A 24,991-nucleotide genomic window follows, 5' to 3' on the forward strand; every position below is an offset into this window, starting at 1 on the left:
CAGTGGGATGGATGTAGTGATCCACGCCCCTATCTAGCTGAAATACAGAGGCAGGGCAGACTAACGGCTTAGATGACCAGGCCTGTTGTCACATCAGACAGTTCACTATGCCCGCTGATTTAGTACAATCACTTCCTGAAAGTGTGAAGCTAGGAGAAAATAGTGTCCGGGCTGATGCCCCACAGAGGGAAACAGCATTGCTTAATATGACAGGTAACCCACAACCCAACTGGGGTTGGATACAAGACACTAAGCCAGAGAAAGGGGAGAATCGCTTATTTAATTCCTACAGCCGTGACTCTGGTGTACAGAATACCCAGCGTAATGATCCTTGCTCTTATCATTCACCAATATGAGCCGATAGAAAATGAAGCCACACAAACTGATTGAGGTGTGCAAATTATACACTTATTGATAATCCTACACTTTGTGATCTGGGGGGAGGTGTGGTGGTATTGCATAGGAACAACGTGAAGTGTAGAACTGGGTCTGTGGATGACTTTGTCATTTGAGGAGCTCACTTTCTCTTTGTGTGGTTATTTTACCTTGTTCTGTGAGACAGAGGGACACGTTACACAGGGCATATGATCAAAGATTTATACACGTAATTGGGCATCACACAGAAATGGCACAGACCCTGTCACCCTCAATCATCAGGAGTGCTGAGGAGCTTGAATAGGACCAATAGCACAGCGCTGACACAGACCAATGTGGAATCTGAAAAGACTGCTGCAGACATTGGCCAGAAATTCCCACAACCTATAGAAATCCAAACTGTGAAAATGAAGAACATCAACAAGAGTTGCTCAAAAGTGTCAGTGATGTGACAAAACTTTCTGTGTAGAGGCGAATTATTCAAAAACATTGTGAAGAAGAAAATTGAGTTACAGAAAAACACCAACATCAGAATCCGCCCATCACTGTAGCTTTAGTCTTCTCCATAATGTGTCTCCATGTACGAGCGCCAGGCTGTGCTCTTACTGTCTGACTTCATACATGCTTCCAGTTTATATGCTGACTGGACACTTTATTAGCACTTCTGAATGATGTTCTGATATAATGACTGGTGTAGGAATCGCATGAACTGTGTGAGTTTTCAGAGCTGCTGTTCTCAGTGCTGCTCTCCTGTGTCGTCTCTCCCTCAGGAGCTGTAGAGGCCAGCGCTCTCCCTGACTCTGGTCTCTCCCAGAACACAGTGTGGACCCAGTCTGCTGTCTGATCACATCAAAACTGAGGACGACACACTGGAGTGTGTTTACACAGTGGAGCCGAGGACACAGACTCCCTTCAGAGACGCACTCAGTCATCTCAAAATTGAGAATATTACAGACAGCGCCTGGGACCTGTGGCCTGAACTCCCTGTAGCTGGACAGTGTGACCCAGAGTCTGCTGGCTTGAGGACAGGGCTCAGTCCATCGCCAGCCCCAGAGTAGGAAGAGCTTCAAAGGGGCATCAGAGCTTAGGCAGTACAGCACTCTCGGGGGGGAAGCTGTTCCAATGTGCCCAGTGTGGGAAGAGATTCTCTCGGCCATCACACCTCATCACACACCTGTGCGTTCACTCAGGAGAGAAACCGTACTGCTGTACTCAGTGTGGGAAGAGATTCACTCAGGCAAATAGCCTCAGCACACACCAGCGCATTCACACAGGAGAGAGACCATTCTGCTGTGCCCAGTGTGGAAAGAGTTTTTCCCAGGCAAGTGGCCTCAACAAGCACCAGCGCATTCATACAGGAGAGAGACCATATTGCTGTGTCCAGTGTGGGAAGAGTTTCTCTCTCTAATAAACCTCAAGAGACACCAGCGAATTCACACGAAGTAGAGACCATAACGCCCCAGTGTGGGATGTGCCTCACTGAAATTATACTCTCACAGTCTTGGGTGGGCATTATTATTATTAGGGGGCCAAGCAACAAAGTTGCTGGAACCTATTGTAATTGTTAGGATTATTATTAGGCGTATATGACATTGTCCCTCAACAAATTTGGAGGTCATACGTCTTATCGTTTGGTGCCAATATTGGATTAATGACAATTATTAAACCATATTCAATCATCTTCTCTGAAACTGTTAGGCAGACTGAAGTGAAATTTTGTGCACATGACCTTGGCTTGGTCCTCTATCAGATTTGTTAAAAACAAGCTGATTCATCAAATAACCTGTCTGCTATGACCAAATCAATTATAATTTTTTGTCCATAAATTTCAAATTACCATGAAATTAAAACAACATAAGGGAAACTCACCAAAATTGGTAGATACCTATAGCATGTTGTCCCACAAATTTGGTGGTCATATGGCATAATTATTAGACTATTCAAACCTTTTCTCCTTCCAAACCGCTAATTGGACAGATGTGAAACTTGGTGCATGACTTCATGTAATGACATATATTCAGATTTGTAAATGTAAATTGTTAAAAGAGATTTATAAAACTAAATTTGTCTGTACTTTTACAAACTTTATCTAACCCACTTAGATGGCACATCTATCAATCAGAAATGCCACCACTTGTAGGGACCACATACTCTGAAACTCAACCATCAAGCCAAGCTTTCAGCAGGATTCAATCACAAGAACTTGGACACATGCAGGTATTGACATATGCAAGATACAAGAACATCTCTTAGTCTTGCATTTCGTGCCTTTACCCACTGGGGAGCTTGCTTTTAAGGCTTGGATTTGTACATGAGTACATTTATGAAGCGATACATGACCTGAAAAAGAGAGGAAGCTGTACTACGAAATTTAACTAATAGTAATCTTTACAAATATTGAAATAGTTAACAATTTTATATTGTCTATGTTTTCATTATAAGAATAAAAAAATACTTTAGTTAATGTAGTATATTGCAGAGTACAAAAATATCTTGTAATATATATGAATAACATATCACACTCATATTATAAATATTCATATTACACACTATTCCACCACAATATGACACTCATATTACAAACAATGAATTTATGATCTAAGCACTCCCTTCTCACAGACATATGATAGTTTTGTGATACTTTGCTCTGTTAGATATGGCTCAGACAGTAAGGTCATTGCAGTAGACCACAGAAGACCTGGGTTCATGGACAGAATTGGAAAGTATGTTAAACACAATATATCCCTACCGATGTGTTTGGCTGCTTATTGCTTTGTTAGTTTCGATATTCATGTTCTAGCATTATCATATTGTAGCAGATCTGAAGACATGTTATGAAGCCTGGGCTATTTGGCGTTGTGGTTAAATCACTGCACTCTGGTGTATGAGACCTGGGTTTGAATCTCATCATGGCTGAAAGCCTAAAGTCTGTAAAATATGCCATATCCATGCACATATGCTTTGCCCCCTGTATTGCTGCTTCCAGCTATATTTAGGCTGGAAGCCTGTTGTTGTAAGGATTTTTATTATTATTATATTTATTTTCTTCCGCCAGAATATTTTCAAAGGCCTATAACTTTTGAACCGCTTGGTGAAAACTCACCAAACTTGGTATGAATGTAGGGGTATGGTGCATATGCAATACGGTGGCCTAAAGTCACATGGTTTGGCAGCAATCTTGAATGTAGCCCAAAAAAAAAGAAACTTTTTCTACATAGTGTGCTTATGTTAATACTTGATTTGGATATATCAAAAAAATTATAAGTCACATGGTGTGCCCACAATGTTGGATTATGCTGAAAACACTTGAGCCTCAACTCCTCATAGACCATTTGACTGGCTGATGTGTGCTTTGGTATACAGCATCTGTGGACTGTTCTCTACAAATATTCTATAAGAAAAGTTCCTACATGAAGAAACATGGGAGCAATGAACAAATGTTTTAGACAAAAAGTCAATTTTGTCCAATTTTCCGACTGCGATGACAGTCTGTCACCACTTATGGCAGCATATATCATATTTTTCACTGAGAAAACAAGATTCAGGCGCCATGTTTGGCATGTACATCATAAAAACTAAGAACTGTCAGTCACTTGCAACAGTATTACAATGGAAAGTATCTGTTTAAACACACAGACACTTCTGCAAGCAAATACAAATAGTATAAACTGAGATTTCTTATAGTGAGGGATTGTTTCAGCTGTAGAGAAACCGTGAAGAAATATGAGAGAAAATAAAGTGAAACTAAAACATACAATTAAAAGTGATTCACAACACGAAAATACAAGTAAACATAAATACATGAATATGAAAAGTGGTACAACAGCAATGACGTTGTTCAATCTGTAGCAGTGGATTATTGCTTTAATTTGAAAGTCATTTCAAACTGAGTGCCACCACGAGTGAATGACTTCCTGTTTAAAATCATAACTTACAGTAACATTATATACTGAACAATGGAGAATCGCTGGCTTTATAAAGTAGAGTTGAAAGGGTGAACATAAGATGTGTACGGTGCGAGCTACACCCAAAAAAACGGACATACTCAGTCAGGCACAATAGTAAAAACGAATTGCTCATATTTGAAGCTTAGTGAAAACCTATAAGCAAAATTCAAAAACTCATCAAATTATGTTACAATATGTCACTTATGACAACAAATATCTTCAGAACTATAGCCTAATGTACTTAAATTGTCAGTGATTAAACTAGTAGAAAGATCTGTCAAAGTTGATGAAGCCAAGTTGATAGGACACAAAACCTGGCTGCTGCACACCAACCAAAATGACAGCTTCACATGTCAATCACATCATGTCCTTCCTTATGTAGACCTCTACCTCCATCATGTGGCCAAACTTGGGAATTGCAGTCTGCATCTTGAATGACACAATCATTTAATCTACACTTATATGCTAGAATTAAGTGAAAAATACAATTGTACCTTATATAACTGAAGCAAGCAATTAATATAGATGTGAATATATTACATACTGCGCTTATGTTAATACTTGATTTGGCTATTTCTATTGCTGTGGCCACCATTTTGGATTGTGCTGAAAACACTTCAGCCTCGATTTCTCATAAACCCAGGTGTAAGTATTTACGGTGGCCCTGAAGTGCAACTGCTGAAAAAATAAAGCAGCGGCTGCAGCATTTTCACAAGCGATTACGGAAAGGGAGGAACATTGTCAATATATTTGACTGACGCCATTGGACAGCAAGCCAGTCACGTGGGCCCAGCAGCTTCTCAGAAGAGCCGACAGAATCTGAGAAACGGAGCACGAAGTGTCATATTAATATTGCTGTGTCTTCTGCTCTCTGTCCACTGTGGTGTCATATTAATATTGCTGTGTCTTCTGCTCTCTGTCCACTGTGGTGTCATATTAATATTGCTGTGTCTTCTGCTCTCTGTCCACTGTGGTGACATATTAATATTGCTGTGTCTTCTGCTCTCTGTCCACTGTGGTGTCATATTAATATTGCTGTGTCTTCTGCTCTCTGTCCACTGTGGTGTCATATTAATATTGCTGTGTCTTCTGCTCTCTGTCCACTGTGGTGTCATATTAATATTGCTGTGTCTTCTGCTCTCTGTCCACTGTGCTGACATATTAATATTGCTGTGTCTTCTGCTCTCTGTCCACTGTGCTGACATATTAATATTGCTGTGTCTTCTGCTCTCTGTCCACTGTGGTGTCATATTAATATTGCTGTGTCTTCTGCTCTCTGTCCACTGTGCTGACATATTAATATTGCTGTGTCTTCTGCTCTCTGTCCACTGTGGTGTCATATTAATATTGCTGTGTCTTCTGCTCTCTGTCCACTGTGCTGACATATTAATATTGCTGTGTCTTCTGCTCTCTGTCCACTGTGGTGTCATATTAATATTGCTGTGTCTTCTGCTCTCTGTCCACTGTGCTGACATATTAATATTGCTGTGTCTTCTGCTCTCTGTCCACTGTGGTGTCATATTAATATTGCTGTGTCTTCTGCTCTCTGTCCACTGTGCTGACATATTAATATTGCTGTGTCTTCTGCTCTCTGTCCACTGTGGTGTCATATTAATATTGCTGTGTCTTCTGCTCTCTGTCCACTGTGCTGACATATTAATATTGCTGTGTCTTCTGCTCTCTGTCCACTGTGGTGTCATATTAATATTGCTGTGTCTTCTGCTCTCTGTCCACTGTGGTGTCATATTAATATTGCTGTGTCTTCTGCTCTCTGTCCACTGTGCTGACATATTAATATTGCTGTGTCTTCTGCTCTCTGTCCACTGTGCTGACATATTAATATTGCTGTGTCTTCTGCTCTCTGTCCACTGTGCTGACATATTAATATTGCTGTGTCTTCTGCTCTCTGTCCACTGTGCTGACATATTAATATTGCTGTGTCTTCTGCTCTCTGTCCACTGTGCTGACATATTAATATTGCTGTGTCTTCTGCTCTCTGTCCACTGTGCTGACATATTAATATTGCTGTGTCTTCTGCTCTCTGTCCACTGTGCTGACATATTAATATTGCTGTGTCTTCTGCTCTCTGTCCACTGTTGTGACATATTAATATTGCTGTGTCTTCTGCTCTCTGTCCACTGTGGTGTCATATTAATATCGCTGTGTCTTCTGCTCTCTGTCCACTGTGGTGTCATATTAATATTGCTGTGTCTTCTGTTCTCTGTCCACTGTGGTGACATATTAATATCGCTGTGTCTTCTGCTCTCTGTCCACTGTGGTGTCATATTAATATCGCTGTGTCTTCTGCTCTCTGTCCACTGTGGTGTCATATTAATATTGCTGTGTCTTCTGCTCTCTGTCCACTGTGGTGTCATATTAATATCGCTGTGTCTTCTGCTCTCTATCCACTTTGTGCTGACATTAATAGAGTTATAGGGCTGTCCTAACATGTATTAGAATTAATGAAAGCTTATGTAGGAGACAGAATGGGGTTAAAAGTAGCTAGATTTACTAAATTAACAACTGCACTTAAGCGCTAACAGAAAACATCTGTTAACAACTCCATCAGAAGGAGCAGTTTACTGATTTAATAGACAAGAGCAGGAGTTAATTTGGGAAATGCAAAATTAGAGAGACGGCTTTAACAAATATGAATGACTCCCAAAAACTAAGAAACAATAATAAACAACACATTCATATAAAATTGTATTTTTATTTTGGGGGCGTCACGGTGGCGCTGGGTTCGGGTCTCGGCTCGGTGTCTGTCTGCGCGGTTTCCCCAGGTCTCCCGCTTCCTCCCACCATCCGCCAGGTTGATCGGCAAAGGTAAATTGCTCAGCAATGGGCTGGCGTCCCGTCCTGGGTGTGTTCCTGCCCTCATGCCTGCCGGGATCGGCTCTGGCTTTCCCGCCACCTTGCCCAGGATAAGCGGCTTCGAAAATTGATGGATTTTTATTTTATTAAGGACTTTTGCATTGTCTCTCTAACTTATCTTAATTCTACATGCGTTTTATACTGAATCTACTTTTCTGCTTTAAAACCATGACCTGTCTGTAGTGTTCTGTACAAAACCTGTTGGGAACCTTAACCTTTGTTGTATTGTCTACTTCAAATAAACCATTTACAAATGTGCCTGCACAATATATATATATATATATATATATATATATATATATATATATATATATATATATATATATAATCGTCTCCCATCTGCGGTTTCGGAGAAGAACATTTTTCTAGATTGTCCAAAATGTGTCACCTAAGCCACTATGGCCACCAGACCATGTGACATATGGCCTCCATATTGCACATGGCATAGCACTACATAGCCATCTATCACTGTATGAAGTTTCATGACTTTTCGTCAAGTGGTTTGGTTTTTATACGCTTTTCAAAAAAATGGCAGAAAATAATAAGTATAACTAGAAGTTGCATGCAACTTTTAAGGCTTCCATGTTGTATCAGTAGGTTTCAGATTTGAGCAGGCATTTGTAGTTTAAATGCATGTGTTATTACATGTGTAATTTTCAATTCTAATCAATGTAGTATAGATTTGAGTTTTTCAATATTTTGTAACTTGAAGTGTGTATTTCAATGTCAGTGAAGTATAATATTAATTTATTGATTGCATGCATCAATTATGTAAGGTTCCATTGTATTTTTCACTTAATTTTAGCATATATGTGAAGTTTTCACTGTCATTCAAGATGCAGACTGCAATTCCCAAGTTTGGCCACATGATGGAGGTAGAGGTCTACATAAGGAAGGACATGATGTGATTGACATGTGAAGCTGTCATTTTGGTTGGTGTGCAGCAGCCAGGTTTTGTGTCCTATCAACTTGGCTTCATCAACTTTGACAGATCTTTCTACTAGTTTAATCACTGACAATTTAAGTACATTAGGCTATAGTTCTGAAGATATTTGTTGTCATAAGTGACATATTGTAACAGAATTTGGTGAGTTTTTGAATTTTACAGATGCTTTTATAAATGTGTATTTTGCATTAATGCAGTCATTTGCTTGTGACTGACATGTTGTTGCACACAGTCACTTGCCTCTTGCAGACATGATAGATAACAGTGTAGGTATAAGTGGTTTCTACAACACTTGTGAGTTTCGTGAGTTTTCATGCATGTATGGGCGTTTTATGGACATTTGAAGTTTTCTGCATTGAAGATACAGAATGCAATTTCCAAGTTTGTCCTCATGATGGAGGTATAGGTCTAAATAACGAATGTCAGTATAAGGTTGAAGCTGTCATTTTTTGATTTTTGTCCAATAAACTTGGCTTTTTCAACATTAACAGATGTTTGTACTAGTGTTAATCACTGATATTTTAAGCACCGTAGGCTTAACTATGCTGTAGATATTCACTGCTGCATGTGACACAGCCTTACGCATCATGCCCACCACGCTGTGTCCCCGTTGGTGACAAAACTCACCACAATCAAGCATAACATTGTAATCTGGACTTTAAAGTTCCGAAATAGTAGTGTTTTTCATTTTCACATGCAGACACATGTTAAATCCAACATTCCAGCTTAACAGTGTACTCCTCAAACTTAATTTTCTAGTTGTATGTTCAACGTATAGACTTAAACATATGTGCAGAGTTTCATGTGTGTACTGCATTCCAGTGTGCAGGAAATGTGTAACTTGTCTGAAGCAGCGCATACTTTTTTTTTCATTGGCGCACAGCACCCATGTTTTTCACTGGGGCAACTCGTCTTTAACAGCCTTGGTAGGACTCTGTACTAGTGTCATGCATAGCATTTTGTGGCACAGTGGGTATAAGTGGCATGGTGTAGAAGGCACCAAAGCTTGAATCAGAGTATGCTATATGGCAGACAAAGTGTGCGCCCGGGGAACTTCTGATGAACACGCGTAATAGTGGGGTATAAGGTATGCATGTGTATGAAGTGGCATATGCATGTGCCATTTGGTTTGGAGAAGAAGATTTATGTAGCATTTCACAATTTCGCCACTAATCGCAATATGGCGGCGGCACCATGTAACCGACACATGTAGTTTTCACTGCATGTGTAGGTATAAGTGGTTTCTACAACACTTGCGCGTTTCGTGAGTTTTAATGTATGTATGAGCATTTTAGGGGCATTAGAATTTTTGGCGGAAGGGAAAAAAATTATTATAATAATAATAAAATGGAAGCCTAATAATCCTAACAATAACAATAGGGTTCCAGCAACTTCGTTGCTTGGCCCCCTAATAAAACATGGCATGATCGCCGTCCCCGGCTTTCAATTCACATTCAACAGGATCACCACTGGCTTTGGGGATGACATGAAACTACATGGTACTGAGGGGTTTCATTTGACGTGTGCGCATACATCATGGTATTGAAGTGGTCATAGTGCCCACAGGCTACATAGTGCCCACAGGCTACATTTCAATAGTCTGTATCTACAATGTTCGGTATAATTTGACATGCCTGAAACATGCACATAATCCACGTGTCTCCCATCGCGGCACACACATGCGCAATATTCCTCATGTTTACAGCATAACTGAAACATGACTTTACATGTAAACCTGAGTTTCCCAGCTTAAATCAATCAATGTGTTCAATGCTGCGACTGTCGGTGCACAAGCATTGGCGAGAAACCAGTTGATTTTAACTGGGAACTTCTGGTCTGCTTGTCACTTTTAAGTTATTCCGTACCTTTGGAAAATTGCGTCTATGTGCGCCACGATTGAAGACGTGTAGCATTATGTGCATGTTTAATCAAATTCGATGTCTAATTTTGGATATAGACTTCTGCATATATATCCCAGTACTAATTACGTTGATAGAATTGGATTATTCAGGGTCTGAGATCACTGATGTATTCAAATACATATATTACAATGTCTTGGGTTTCAAAGAAAGGAGGGGGAATAATAATAATAATAAAAAAATTCTTTCTCTGGAGCTGTGGCGGTTTGTATAAACAAAAAGACACCAGACACATTTAGTTAACTTTTGTATTGATACTAATAAAAAATAAATAAAAGGAATACAATTATAGTACGCATATGTATTTCAATAAGGCCATATATACAGTCACCTAAAGGATTATTAGGAACACCATACTAATACTGTGTTTGACCCCCTTTCGCCTTCAGAACTGCCTTAATTCTACGTGGCATTGATTCAACAAGGTGCTGAAAGCATTCTTTAGAAATGTTGGCCCATATTGATAGGATAGCATCTTGCAGTTGATGGAGATTTGTGGGATGCACATCCAGGGCACGAAGCTCCCGTTCCACCACATCCCAAAGATGCTCTATTGGGTTGAGATCTGGTGACTGTGGGGGCCAGTTTAGTACAGTGAACTCATTGTCATGTTCAAGAAACCAATTGGAAATGATTTGACCTTTGTGACATGGTGCATTATCATGCTGGAATTAGCCATCAGAGGATGGGTACATGGTGGTCATAAAGGGATGGACATGGTCAGAAACAATGCTCAGGTAGGCCGTGGCATTTAAACGATGCCCAATTGGCACTAAGGGGCCTAAAGTGTGCCAAGAAAACATCCCCCACACCATTACACCACCACCACCAGCCTGCACAGTGGTAACAAGGCATGATGGATCCATGTTCTCATTCTGTTTACGCCAAATTCTGACTCTACCATCTGAATGTCTCAACAGAAATCGAGACTCATCAGACCAGGCAACATTTTTCCAGTCTTCAACTGTCCAATTTTGGTGAGCTTGTGCAAATTGTAGCCTCTTTTTCCTATTTGTAGTGGAGATGAGTGGTACCCGGTGGGGTCTTCTGCTGTTGTAGCCCATCCGCCTCAAGGTTGTATGTGTTGTGGCTTCACAAATGCTTTGCTGCATACCTCGGTTGTAACGAGTGGTTATTTCAGTCAAAGTTGCTCTTCTATCAGCTTGAATCAGTCGGCCCATTCTCCTCTGACCTCTAGCATCAACAAGGCATTTTCGCCCACAGGACTGCCGCATACTGGATGTTTTTCCCTTTTCACACCATTCTTTGTAAACCCTAGAAATGGTTGTGCGTGAAAATCCCAGTAACTGAGCAGATTGTGAAATACTCAGACCGGCCCGTCTGGCACCAACAACCATGCCACGCTCAAAATTGCTTAAATCACCTTTCTTTCCCATTCAGACATTCAGTTTGGAGTTCAGGAGATTGTCTTGACCAGGACCACACCCCTAAATGCATTGAAGCAACTGCCATGTGATTGGTTGGTTAGATAATTGCATTAATGAGAAATTGAACAGGTGTTCCTAATAATCCTTTAGGTGAGTGTATATATATATATATATATATATATATATATATATATATTTTAAAAAACGTATTGCTGTAGCATATATAACAGATGTTGTGCACAACCAAAAAAATAATAATGTCCAACGGAAATAAAGCTAGTATGGTTCCGTCTTACTTGAAGAGAACAGTTTGGTCCCATCACTTTGAGAAAACAAGCTGTTGATTCTATGTAGACGCTGATCCGTAAAGAAAGAAATCCTGCCTTTGTAAATTCAATGTCCACAGCTCCTCTTCGACAACCCGCTACTGGACTTCACTTTACTTTGCACCAACTTACCTGTGCTCCTACAGATGAGATGGCGTATCACTCATATAGGTAGCATTGCCGTAAACCCTTAGGTTGCTGCAATGTGACGTAATGCGTGCCTGAAAGCAATTTAAAGTGATATCGCCCCCTTTTTTCCTTCTTAGTAGCGAAACTGCAGGTGGGTTACACATAGATTAGCATGAGAGAAAAGCTTACATCGGAGGCAAGCACAGTATATGCAACACTTTCGTCAGCACAATTTCATATTAACACCACAGTTGCCCTATTACTAACAATGTTCCAAAAATGTACAATGCGTTTCTCAAGTTCAAGCTTGTCGGATGTGTGCTTTTGGAAAGCTCATTCTGATTCACAGTCCACAAAGCACCTTACGGTTATCATTCTCTCTCTTATAAATACTCCCACAGTTTCGATGCTTTCGCTCGAGGTTTGTTTCGTGCGGTGGCGGCTGCGACGTGCAGGTTCAGACATTTTTCCAGTGAGGCGCATACAGGTGGGTGACAAACCAAGTGATGCATTGCTCTCCTCCTACATCACAAACCCACAACGTGTGCCCTGGACCCTCTCCCTTCTTGTCTCTTCCAAGCAACCGCTCCTGATCTTCTCCCCTTCATCTCCTCCCTCCTCAACTCCTCACTCCTCTCTGGCTGTTTCCCCTCTGCATTTAAACAAGCTGCTGTCATCCCACTGCTCAAGAAACCAACCCTTGATGCCACCTCTCCTCAGAACTACCGCCCTGTCTCCCTACTTGCCTTCCTCTCCAAGACTCTCGAGCGGGCGGTCCACCATCAGCTCTCGGACTTTCTGTCCCAACACTCACTCCTTGATCCTCTGCAATCCGGCTTCCGCACATCTCACTCAACTGAAACGGCTCTCCTGGCAGTCACTGACTCCCTCAGCCGCGCTCGGGCGCCTCCCTCTCCTCAGTCCTCATCCTCCTTGACCTCTCTGCAGCATTTGACACCGTCGATCACTCCATCCTCCTCTCCTGCCTCGCTGACCTTGGGATCTCTGGGACTGCTCTCACCTGGTTCTCCTCCTACCTCAGCAACCGGTCCTACCAAGTGACATGGCGAGGCTCCTCATCCACCCCCCAACCTCTACTCTGCTCCTGTTCTCTCTCTACACTCGCTCCCTGGGCCCCCTCATCGCTTCCCATGGCTTCTCCTACCACTTCTACGCTGATGATGCCCAGATCTTCCTGTCTTTTCCCTCTTCTGACCCTCTCATCCCCTCACGCATCTCTTCCTGCTTGTCTGCTATTTCCGCCTGGATGCACTCGCACCACCTCAAGCTCAACCTCTCCAAATCAGATCTCCTCTTTTTCCCCCACTCTTCCTCACCTTCTGCTGACCTCCCCATCTCGATCCCCTTGGAATCCACCACACTCTCTCCTTCTTCTTCCGCTAAAAATCTAGGAGTCACCCTCGATCCTGCGCTCTCCTTCTCCCAGCACATCACCACACTGACGCACACCTGCAGATTCATCCTGAGCAACACACGCCGGATCCGTCCCTTCCTCACCGACTACTCGACTCAGCTGCTCGTCCAGTCACTGGTCCTCTCCCGCCTGGATACTGCAACTCCCTCCTGGCCGGCCTGCCTGCATCCACTACCCGCCGCTCCAGCTCATCCAGAACTCTGCGGCTCGTCTGGTGTCTCTCTGCCCCGATTCACACGCTACTCCACTACTCCCTCCACTGGCTCCCGATAGCGGCACGCATTCAGTTCAAGACACTGACCCTCACCTACCGCTGTCTCGATCACACTGCACCAAGATACCTTCAGACCCTCGTCTCTCCATACATCCCCTCCAGACCAGTGCGCTCCTCCAGTGCCAGAAGACTAACTCTGCCTCCTCTCCACTCCTCTTCCTCCAGAGCCACTCCTTCTCATCCCTGAACCCTAAGTGGTGGAACGACCTGCCCACCGAAGTCAAAACAGCGAGTCCCTGACCTCATTCCAGCGCTTACTCAAGACATATCTTTTCCGACAGTACTTGTAATATTAGTCCTCCATCCCTGCTAGATAGCACTTCACAGTTTTATCATGCTTCTTGCATTCTCGATTGTTTTCCTCCTTGCTCCCTTTCCCGTAGCCCTTGTCTGTGACCCAAGATCTTGACAGCACTTAGCTTTCACTGTCCAGGATGTAGGACCTCACTTACTGTACTTGTGTAAATTGGAAATTGGAATCTGTAAAATGTATTTTGAATTGCTATGTTTTAGCTAAGTTGAACTTATAATGATTGATGCCTTGTACTTCTCTGTATTTTTGCACTTACAGTGGGGGGAAAAAAGTATTTGATCCCCTGCTGATTTTGTATGTTTGCCCACTGACAAAGAAATGATCAGTCTATAATTTTAATGGTAGGTGTATTTTAACAGCGAGAGACAGAATATCAACAAAAAAATCCAGAAAAATGCATTTCAAAAAAGTTATAAATTGATTTGCATGTTAATAAGGGAAATAAGTATTTGACCCCTTTGACTTAGTACTTGGTGGCAAAACCCTTGTTGGCGATCACAGAGGTCAGACGTTTCTTGTAGTCGGCCACCAGGTTTGCACACATCTCAGGAGGGATTTTGTCCCACTCCTCTTTGCAGATCCTCTCCAAGTCATTAAGGTTTCGAGGCTGACGTTTGGCAACTCGAACTTTCAGCTCCCTCCACAGATTTTCTATGGGATTAAGGTCTGGAGACTGGCTAGGCCACTCCAGGACCTTAATGTGCTTCTTCTTGAGCCACTCCTTTGTTGCCTTGGCTGTGTGTTTTGGGTCATTGTCATGCTGGAATACCCATCCACGACCCATTTTCAATGCCCTGGCTGAGGGAAGGAGGTTCTCACCCAAGATTTGACGGTACAAGGCCCCGTCCATCGTCCCTTTGAGGCGGTGCAGTTGTCCTGTCCCCTTAGCAGAAAAACACCCCCGAAGCATAATGTTTCCACCTCCATGTTTGACAGTGGGGATGGTGTTCTTGGGGTCATTCCTCCTCCTCCAAACACGGCGAGTTGAGTTGATGCCAAAGAGCTCGATTTTGGTCTCATCTGACCACAACACTTTCACCCAGTTCTCCTCTGAATCATTCAGATGTTCATTGGCAAACTTCAGACGGGCCTGTACATGTGCTTTCTTGAGCTGGGGGACCTTGCGGGCGCTGCAGGATTTTAGTCCTTCACGGCGCAATGTGTTACCAATTGTTTTCTTGGTGACTATGGTCCCAGCTGCCTTGAGATCATTAACAAGATCCTCCCGTGTAGTTCTGGGCTGATTCCTCACTGTTCTCATGATCATTGAAACTCCACGAGGTGAGATCTTGCATGGAGCCCCAGACCGAGGGAGACTGACAGTTATTTTGTGTTTATTCCATTTGCGAATAATCGTACCAACTGTTGTCACCTTCTCACCAAGCTGCTTGGCGATGGTCTTGTAGCCCATTCCAGCCTTGTGTAGGTCTACAATCTTGTCCCTGACATCCTTGGACAGCTCTTTGGTCTTGGCCATAGTGGAGAGTTTGGAATCTGATTGATTGATGGCTTCTGTGGACAGGTGTCTTTTATACAGGTAAGGAGCTGAGATTAGGAGCACTCCCTTTAAGAGAGTGCCCCTAATCTCAGCTCGTTCCTGTATAAAAGACACCTGGGAGCCAGAAATCTTGCTGATTGATAGGGGATCAAATACTTATTTCCCTCATTAACATGCAAATCAATTTATAACTTTTTTGAAATGCGTTTTTCTGGATTTTTTTGCTGTTATTCTGTCTCTCACTGTTAAAATACACCTACCATTAAAATTATAGACTGATCATTTCTTTGTCAGGGGGCAAACGTACAAAATCAGCAGGGGATCAAATACTTTTCTCCCTCACTGTATGTTGTAAGTCGCCCTGGATAAGGGCGTCTGCCAAGAAATAAAAATAAAATAATAATAATACTGGCAACTACTGCTGTTGGGAATGAAACCGTTGTTCTCACACAGCGCTAGGAATATGGGCCACGGATATTAGAATAGAATAACATAGCCGACACTTCTACATACTTGTGTCCTAAGCCATTCTGTTTTATATTCATATTATATTGTTATTTATACCACTGCTGTTATTTTCATTTTATTGTATTATTTTTGGGAGGTGTTTTTATTAATAAGATGGATAATGATCCAGAACTTTTTGATTTCAAGGGTTTTAACAGTGCTGTTAAGGGTTACTGTGTAAGTCAAGATGAAGGCCTAGGTGCTTCCCCTTCTTTTTCTGCTGGTGTTGGGGGTGTTAGGGTTAAACAGGTCCCTGTTAGCTCTCCTATGGGGCAGCCTATGCAGTGTGGAGCACAAGTGTCTACTCCCAGTAGTAACATTGACACCCTACAACAGTGGAGCGATATGATTGGTCAACTAGGTTTACAGATTGGTGACTCAATTACATCTAGAATTCTTAATAACAGAAGTGTCAAGACTGATAATGAGCATATTGACAGTGCACACTCCACTAACAGGCCTTCGGACACACGTGAGCATGACCCCCCCCATGTAAGTTAAGACTGAATGGGAAGCCCCGATTTTCAGGGGGGATAATACAGATCAATACAGTGTATAAGAGTGGGTTGATCTGATGAAAACATACATCAGAAAACAAAATGTCTATGTTTATGAGCAAGCTGAGGAAATGATGAGCAGGTTAATGTGGAAAGCTAAGGATGTTGTTAAAATAGGCTTGAAAAGTGACCCTTCCCTAGATTCTACTAAACATCCTTAGGTGTTGTACAACATGTTTTTACAATATTATAGTGGCATATCTTTGTGTATTCTATTAATTTATTTCTATTCCACACTGCCAAAACTCAATGGAAATCCTGTTGAATACTGGATTAGGCTAAATAAGGCAGCTGATTTGCCTGAAGAGGGTCGTTGCAGATGGACAATTTTGGAGAAGAACTGGCTAGGATGTTCATAAAGTACTGCCCTGATTCTGATATTGCTCACACTTTTATAAACAAACTCATTCCTGAATGGACTACCAAGGAAATTCAAGCCAGAATCGATTATTATCAGAGAGAATACAGGCATTCTATGAAAGTGAAGACTCTGTATAGGAAAGTTGAAGAAAGTGTTTTGTGATAATTATATAATGTTTTATATTAATACTAGCATTAGAAGTAGTTTGTATACAGACTGAGCAGATTAGATTTAGCAGGACAAGTAAAGGGTCAACAAGGTTGGTTTGTTAGAATCTCCTGTCAGTAATGAAAGATCACACAGTGCTGAAATAGCCTACAGATGTCTGCTGTGAATTTGTTTATGACTTAATCGTTTCTCAAGATAGGCAGGAATGTTTCTGTTACTGAGCGATTGACACTAGGTAAATGACCACCGTGGGATCGCATCTTCCTAGTGCACATCAAAGACGGACATCTGCTTTTTGTATCCATCACCTCTTCACGGGAGGACAGATCGAAAACGGACCCGGACCTGTATCTTCTGATTGGATGAATGGCCATAAGATGTTACGTCATTTTTCCTATAAAGCTGTACTCATGTTTGTAAACATTAAGTCTCACTGAAGGAATTATTTCTGACGTGGGGCTTCCGAGCGGCTCGATTAAAGTTCTGTTTGCTTTATCTCCGCTACTTCTCCACTTATTTCCCACACGCTTCTACAACTTGGCGTCACGAACGAGGATCTGAACTTGCCTCCACTCCCGGGACCAAAATATGGGTGAGTAGCTTTAAAAATGACCACCCTGTATATTTAGATTTGATCTCGGGATTGTGTGAGGCTCTCAGATTGTAATTTAAAGAGAACCTGTGGAGAGGCAGAGGTAAAACAAATAGAAAGGTTGACTGTACAGCGGAGGTTCACAGTAGGGTGAACTCCAGGTAAGACAGATCTGCGGGGAGAGATGCCAAGGGAACCGAAAGGTACGACGAGGCCTGCTGAGCCCCAGGTTAAGCAAGGAAACCCTTGTACACTGAGACAGTCAGTGGCAGTCAAGCCAGATGGAACCTGAGGTACATAAAGTCCAGCGATATAGCCCCATCGTTGGCAAAGATAGGATTGGCATAATGGCGTTAAAATACGTGTCTGTATGTGAATTCCTACAAGTTTAAAATGTTAAACTTAAAATGATAAGAGAAGTTTAAAAATGTTAAACTTAAATTGGTAAAGACAAGATAAAAAACCGACAAAGTTTCTATAATTCTTTGTGTGAATAATAAGAATTCAGAGACGAAATTGATCATAATAGATCAAGAAAACCCCAAAGTAGTGTAATTCAAAGATTATTTTACATCTGATTTTTAATAATAACAATATAATAACTAAATAAATGCTAAAGGCTGTTTGAGACACTGCAGGGTCAACAAAACACGCCACTAATCTAATATCTGAATTATCTTTGGATTTCAATCTGTATGTGCTTTGTGTGTTTATGTACATATATATAAACATAATAGTCTGAAGGTTATGTAAGGTAAATGTCTTTTTTGTATGCTTTGTATTTTTAATATTGTGCATAGTCCAGAATAAGACTGAGAAGGGAAGTAACCAATAATTTCAGAATTATATTTACAATTACGCAGTTATTGATGTTTTAACAACAGATTAATGAGGATTTAGACATTTAACTGTATACAGAGTGCATAAGGCATCAGAAATAAGAAATGAATAATGCATTCTATTATAAGAATAATGTTAAAGTAATACAACATATACACTAAATACATAGATTAATAATAATACTAATAAAGTAAATAAATAGTAACGGTGTCCTCTAAGACTCAGAAGAACAAGAATTTGTTTGTTAAAATCATATTATGGACAAATTCTGTAAAGTCAAATTAAAGGAAAACTAAAGGCTGGAATCCACAGGAGCAGCACTCTGGTGCAGCCCTGAGTGACAGCCTGATGTGAAATCCATAGCAGGGGAATGTAAACAGTATAGTGACATATTATAGTCTTATTTTAGAAAATATTTGGTTATTGATGCATTGCATAAAATACCTGAAATAAAAGTTAAAATTAGACCTTGGATTTAAGATGAGTGAATTAGTCAAAGGGTAAGAATTTTAAGGATACTATAGAAATATAAATTATGAGCATTGAATAAGTGAGCTAAAATTAGTATTGCATAATTTTGAAGGAGAAAATAAAACATAAAAATACTATTAGAATGAGTTTTACGAACCAGAAATAAAAAATTAAATGTTGAAAATTGAATTAGAGCTAATTTTTGAAATGGGAATCTGAGGAAACAGTGAAATTTGGTGAAGATATGAATACATAGATAACCAGATACTCCAGGAAATTAAAGGTGTGGTCATTTGGTAGCTGTGAGTTCCACAATGAAGAGTTTTTGAAATCCCCAGATATAAGATGCCTAAATACAAGGTGTAGGTAAGAAATGAACTATTGATCAGTTCAATCTGGCTTTGGGAACAGTTCTTCTGAACCTGTACCAGTGTAGATTGGACTTCAATAGGAGGAAGTGACACAATAAAGACATATATGAGCCGCGCAGGCGGACAGTCTTAGTGCCCACACAGGCTCTTCATTGGGGAAATCATTGACTGAACACATTTTTTGAAAATTAGTTTTCCTGAGGTATCTGGGAATCATTATTGAAATCAATTAAAATGCTTATTTTCTAAAAATATATTTTATTAGGAAAATATCTGAATTTATTAACTCAAATAATGGAGCAAAATATGTGTATAAATAGTAATAATACATGTCAATAAATATAACTTGAATTGTCTAGTAAGAAATTAGGAAAAGGAGAAAGAACAGCTGTTAGGATACAGAGTGATGTTTTCAGAGGGTCTGAACGATGTTGATGAAGGTTTCAGGAAGTTGACAAGGGGTTTAAGAGTTGATGAGGCTTGGGAAGCTGGACAAAGGGAGTTTGGTATGTGTGAAAGAAATGTGCTGCCACTTTCAGCACAAGAGTTTTGATGGCGATTGAATGGAATATGAGGGAAAATAAGGAAGTTACTTAAGGTATAACTTAATGTAAAATAAATAAATCATTGAATGAGATATAGTTTAAAATCTAAAGTCATGAAACTGTATGGAAATAGTGCTTTCCCAAACAGAAATACCCTATCAATCAGGAAGGGATTCACCCCCCCAAACAAACACACAAAAAAAAAAAGAGAGGTTTGGGGCAGTGAAAGTGTCTGTGAGGTCAGCTCCCCACTGAGAGATAAGAGAGCTGCCTTGTAACTAAATACAGATGTACTACTACAAACCAAGCAACATTGTCAACCGACAGTAATGTCCTGGGAAATCGAGAATAGTTACATTACTAATGCTAATAATACTGATGTTGATACAGATGAATAGAAAAATAACTACTATTATCTGTCTTCACAGGAACCAGCAACAATGAATTTCCCTCACATTTAGTCCACAGGTTCCCTACTCACATGCCATGACACATCAGTGCATAGTCTCCCCTCTCGCACTGGCCTCCGCTCTAAGTGCTGCGGCCCATAATCCGTCCTCATGGCCACTGATGTCAGTGTGTGTGGACGGACAGGAGGGATGGGGATGGTGGAAGCATACGATGCTTACCATACTCTGGTAAAAGTAACTAACTAACTCTGCTGATTCCAATTGACAACAGGAGGGAGGCGATGTCCAGGAATAGACGGACAGATTATTAACAATTCATTTCTGATTGATTTCAGGTGCTGAAAATAATATAATTTTATCTTTCAGGAAAAGTTGGAGAAAGGCCTGAAGAAACAATATGGAAATAGATTGAAAAGAAACATGAATAGTCATACAACTCCAAACTCTTTTAAATCTAAGCGCAATTGAAGGATACAGAGTCTGGTGGGACTATGGGCATTTCATGAACTATCCTTTCCATAGTTTAATAGAGTGACTACTGGATTGAAACAATTGTGCTGTTTGGATGTGTGACTGAAATGTGAAATAATATGTGATGTTCCAATGTGATGTAAGTGGATACACACTGAATAATGCTACTATGGTGTATTGTATTATTGTATATGGGAATTGAGTGAAAAACTAGTTCTAAAAATTGTATGTGATAACAAAGCCAATGCTTTGAAATGAACAAATAATACATATTTGCTCTAGTAAAAAAAAAAAGGTTTTATTGCATAAGTCTATTGGGCGATAGAATTGGCTTTAGCGCAGTGCCAATTTGGTTCTAACTTTTGGGAAATATAATGATAATGTTTATGCACCACCACTACAGATTGCCTAAATTAGCTGTCGTTCATATGTTTAGCACAAGGTGGCTGCACTACGTATGATATTGATTGAATAATGCTCAGTTTCCACTGGCGGACGCGTCCGGCCCCAGACACTTATACAAGTGTTTCCACTGGTTTAAGCGCCTGGACACGTCCAGGTTTTGTGGACGATTAACTATCTGCTGCCAGACGCAGCCGTGAGCGTCCGTCACCCCACTGAGCAAATACTTCTCTTTCAGAAGCGAGATGTGGCCAACGGCCAGGTTTTACAAAAAGCTCTGGGGCACTGAAGACACGGACGTCTTTATATCGTTATTGAGGGAATTAATTACCTTGATAGTTATTGATATTGATTTAACTTTAATAGCAATAATACAAATAACAATAAAGCCCACCCAAGACTGAGTGAATTACATTTTGGTGAAGGTTTTCACACATTTGGCGTTATGGTCTCTCCCTCTTGTGAGTGCGCTGGTGTGCATCAAGGGTATCTGATCGAGAGAAACTCTTCCCACACTGGACACAGCAATAAGGTCTCTCACCCGTATGACTGCGCTGGTGTCTAATAAGGCGAGATGTATCAGAGAAGCTCCTCCCACACTGGACACAGCAGAACGGTCTCTCTCCTGTGTGAATGCGCTGGTGTGTGTTGAAGCTAGTTGCCTGAGAGAAACTCTTACCACACTGGGCACAGCAGTACGGTCTCTCTCCTGTGTGAATGCGCTGGTGTGTGTTCAGATTAAATGCATTAGAGAAGCATTTCCCACACTGGGCACAGCTGAACAGTCTCTCTCCAGTGTGAATACGCTGGTGTGCATTGAGGTGTGTTACCCGAGAGAAGCCTTTCCCGCACTGGGCACAGCAGTATGGTCTCACTCCTGTGTGAATGCGCTGGTGTTCGTTGAGGTTAGATGCATGAGAGAAACTCTTCCCACACTGGGCACAGCTGAATGGTCTTTCTCCTGTGTGAACGCGCTGGTGTGCATTGAGGCTATCTGCCCGAGAAAATGTCTTCCCACACTGGGCACAGCAGAATGGTCTCTCTCCTGTGTGAATGCGCTGGTGTTTGTTGAGGCTAGATGCATGAGAAAAACTCTTCCCGCACTGGGTACAGCAGTACGGTTTCTCTCCTGTGTGAATGCGCTGGTGTCTGTTGAGGTGTGCTACCTGAGAGAAACCCTTACCACACTGGACACAGTGGAACGGTTTCTCTCTGCTAGTGTGGTGCTGCCTAATAATCTCTGGTGCCCCTGTGAAACTCTTCCTACACTGGGGCTGGTGGTGGGGAAGCTGTGATGATGGGCTCTCCCCACTCACTGCACTGTCACTCCCAATACTGAACCCCGTCCTCAAAGCAGCAGACTCTGGGTCACACTGTCCAGCTATAGGAAGCTCAGGCCCCAGGTCACACTGTCCAGCTACAGGGAGCTCAGGCCCCAGGTCACACTGTCCAGCTATAGGAAGCTCAGGCCCCAGGTCACACTGTCCAGCTATAGGAAGCTCAGGCCCCAGGTCACACTGTCCAGCTATAGGAAGCTCAGGCCCCAGGTCACACTGTCCAGCTACAGGGAGTTCAGGCCACAGGTCCCAGGCGCTGTCTGTAATATTGTCAATTTTGAGATGAATGAGTGTGTCTCTGAAGGGAGTCTGTGTCCTCGGCTCCACTGTGTAAACACACTCCAGTGTGTCGTCCTCTGTTTTGATGTGATCAGACAGCAGACTGGGTCCACACTGTGCTCTGGGAGAGCCCGGCTCAGCACCAGCTGCACTGGGTCCACACTCAGATCCCAGAGACTGGATCCTGCAGAGATCCACAGTGTGGGTGCAGTCCAGCTCAGGGTCGCTCTTTATTACCTTTGACATGACCTTTGACCCTGCAGTGTCAGATGCCAGTGCCCCGAGTCCCTGTGTCGACCCCTCAGTGTGTGGCTCTGCCATGTGGCCAGACTCCTGTCCCCTGAGCTCCTCCTCACTCTGTCTGCTCCTGGGCTGCTCACTCAGCCCCTGGTTGTCTTCAGTAGCTGTGGGCTCTGTGTCCTGCCTCAGACTGGAGTCCCACTCCTGCTCCCAGTGCTGCTGCTCAGTGGGAGCCCTTTCCCCAGAGTCAGGGAGAGCGCTGGCCTCTACAGCTCCTGGGGGAGAGACGACACAGGAGAGCAGCGCTGAGAACAGCAGCTCTGAAAACTCACACAGTTCATGCGATTCCTACACCAGTCATTATACCAGAACATCATTTAGAAGTGCTAATAAAGTGTCCAGTCAGCATATAAACTGGGAGCATGTATGAAGTCAGACAGTGAGAGCACAGCCTGGCGCTCGTACATGGAGACACATTATGGAGAAGACTAAAGCACTACAGCTACAGTGATGGGCGGATTCTGATGTTGATGTTATTCTAAACTAAATTTTCTCCTGCAATGTTTTATTCTGAATGGATCAGGCTTTAACGGTCTGTTTACACTCGCCTGTCGGTTTCTTTCTGCATTTCCCTGACTGTACTCTCCTGCACTTTCCTACTCACTGTCCTCATCTATGGAGCGCCGTTTGTGCCAAAAGTGTTCATCCGTCAATTTGGTAGTGTGTTCGGAAATTCATTCAGAAATTCATCAATTTGGCCATACAGTAGTAACAGACAATAGACAAACAGACTAACTTCCATGCAAACTTCCAGACAAACCGATGAACTTCCAGACGAACAGACAAACTAACAGACAAAACAATGAACTTCCAGATGAACAGACCAGCTGTCAATCATGCTCTGTGCCAAACCCCCACTTCAGTCTTTCTAACCAATCGGAGCAGACTTGCCTATTTTAATCAATACATATCCAGGCTCACATAAAACTGTTTCACCCAATAATATTGCAGTTTACTAGAATGGGTGTTTCTATCTCTCACATTGTTGTTTTTTTTTTTTTACTTGATTCGAAAGTCTGCGCTATGAATCCAAATCGTCCATCAGAAACCCGCCCGGCTGTAAAATCGCACCTGCAGTCTTTACTCCGTGAAATAGAAGAACGAGCATCAATGGATTATGTTTATTTCAAAATAGATTGTATCCTTGATCGCAGGGCTGTGCAGCCTCTTCTCAGTGGGGGACTGAGGCTTGACATTATATTGGGGGAGCTTCTCTTTACACCTTGTTGGCACACGTATGTATTTATTTATTTATTTAACTTTACGCACTACATGTGTTCATACAGAAAGATTTTGGTTTTTAACTTTACCCATTGCAAATCATTGCAGTATTATCTAATTACTTTAAGTCGGATAATGTACTGTATTTTAATATGTGCACATGAAAATAAATTAAACCATGCATACTAAAGCCAAATAAACACACTAACAATAAACACCTTGCCCTAGCCAATCCAACACGTATATCCATTTAAATACAATTAAACATAAAAATACATACAATCTGACAGTTTGTTAAAATGCCAAAAGCGTCGTCTCTTAACCAAACAAATTAACAATTAATACAAAAACACCAAGAACTTCAACCTTATTTACTCTAGGCAAAGCTGTGGTTAAGCCGTGCCTATTCATCTTCTCATAAATGAGCCTTAATTGTATTTAATTGTGATTTTAATTTCCATACGGTTACACAGAGACGCCAGTAACGCTAGTAAACTGCAATATTAATGGCTGAAGCCGTTTTATGTGAGCCTGGATTTGTATTGGTTAAAATAGGCGAGTCTGCTCTGATTGGCTAGAAGGGCTGAAGTGGGTTTGGCACAGTGCATGATTGACAGTTAGTCTGTTCATCTGGAAGTTAATCAGTTTGTCTGGAAGTTCATTGGGCCGTCTGGAAGTTTGCATGGAAGTTGGTCTGTTTGTCTATTTGTCTATTTCTACTATATGGCCAAATTG

At 41.7% G+C, this 24,991-nt stretch overlaps 1 protein-coding gene and 1 pseudogene across 1 annotated transcript in view; one reads left to right on the forward strand and one right to left on the reverse strand.

Moving 5' to 3' along the window:
- Nucleotides 1-2,438, forward strand: part of LOC136768280 (zinc finger protein 850-like) — a 131,374-nt gene extending 128,936 nt beyond the window's left edge. The window contains 1 exon segment of the mRNA XM_066722392.1: nucleotides 1,519-2,438. Within this exon segment, the coding sequence (XP_066578489.1) occupies nucleotides 1,519-1,783 (265 nt within the window). The 3' untranslated portion in view covers nucleotides 1,784-2,438.
- LOC136768279 (zinc finger protein 585A-like) overlaps nucleotides 1-23,556 on the reverse strand; it is a 191,459-nt pseudogene extending 167,903 nt beyond the window's left edge.
- Between the last annotated feature and the right edge of the window lie 1,435 nt (nucleotides 23,557-24,991).

The sequence above is a fragment of the Amia ocellicauda genome, chromosome 14, assembly GCF_036373705.1.
Source record: "Amia ocellicauda isolate fAmiCal2 chromosome 14, fAmiCal2.hap1, whole genome shotgun sequence".
In the NCBI taxonomy this organism is placed as follows: Eukaryota; Metazoa; Chordata; class Actinopteri; order Amiiformes; family Amiidae; genus Amia; species Amia ocellicauda.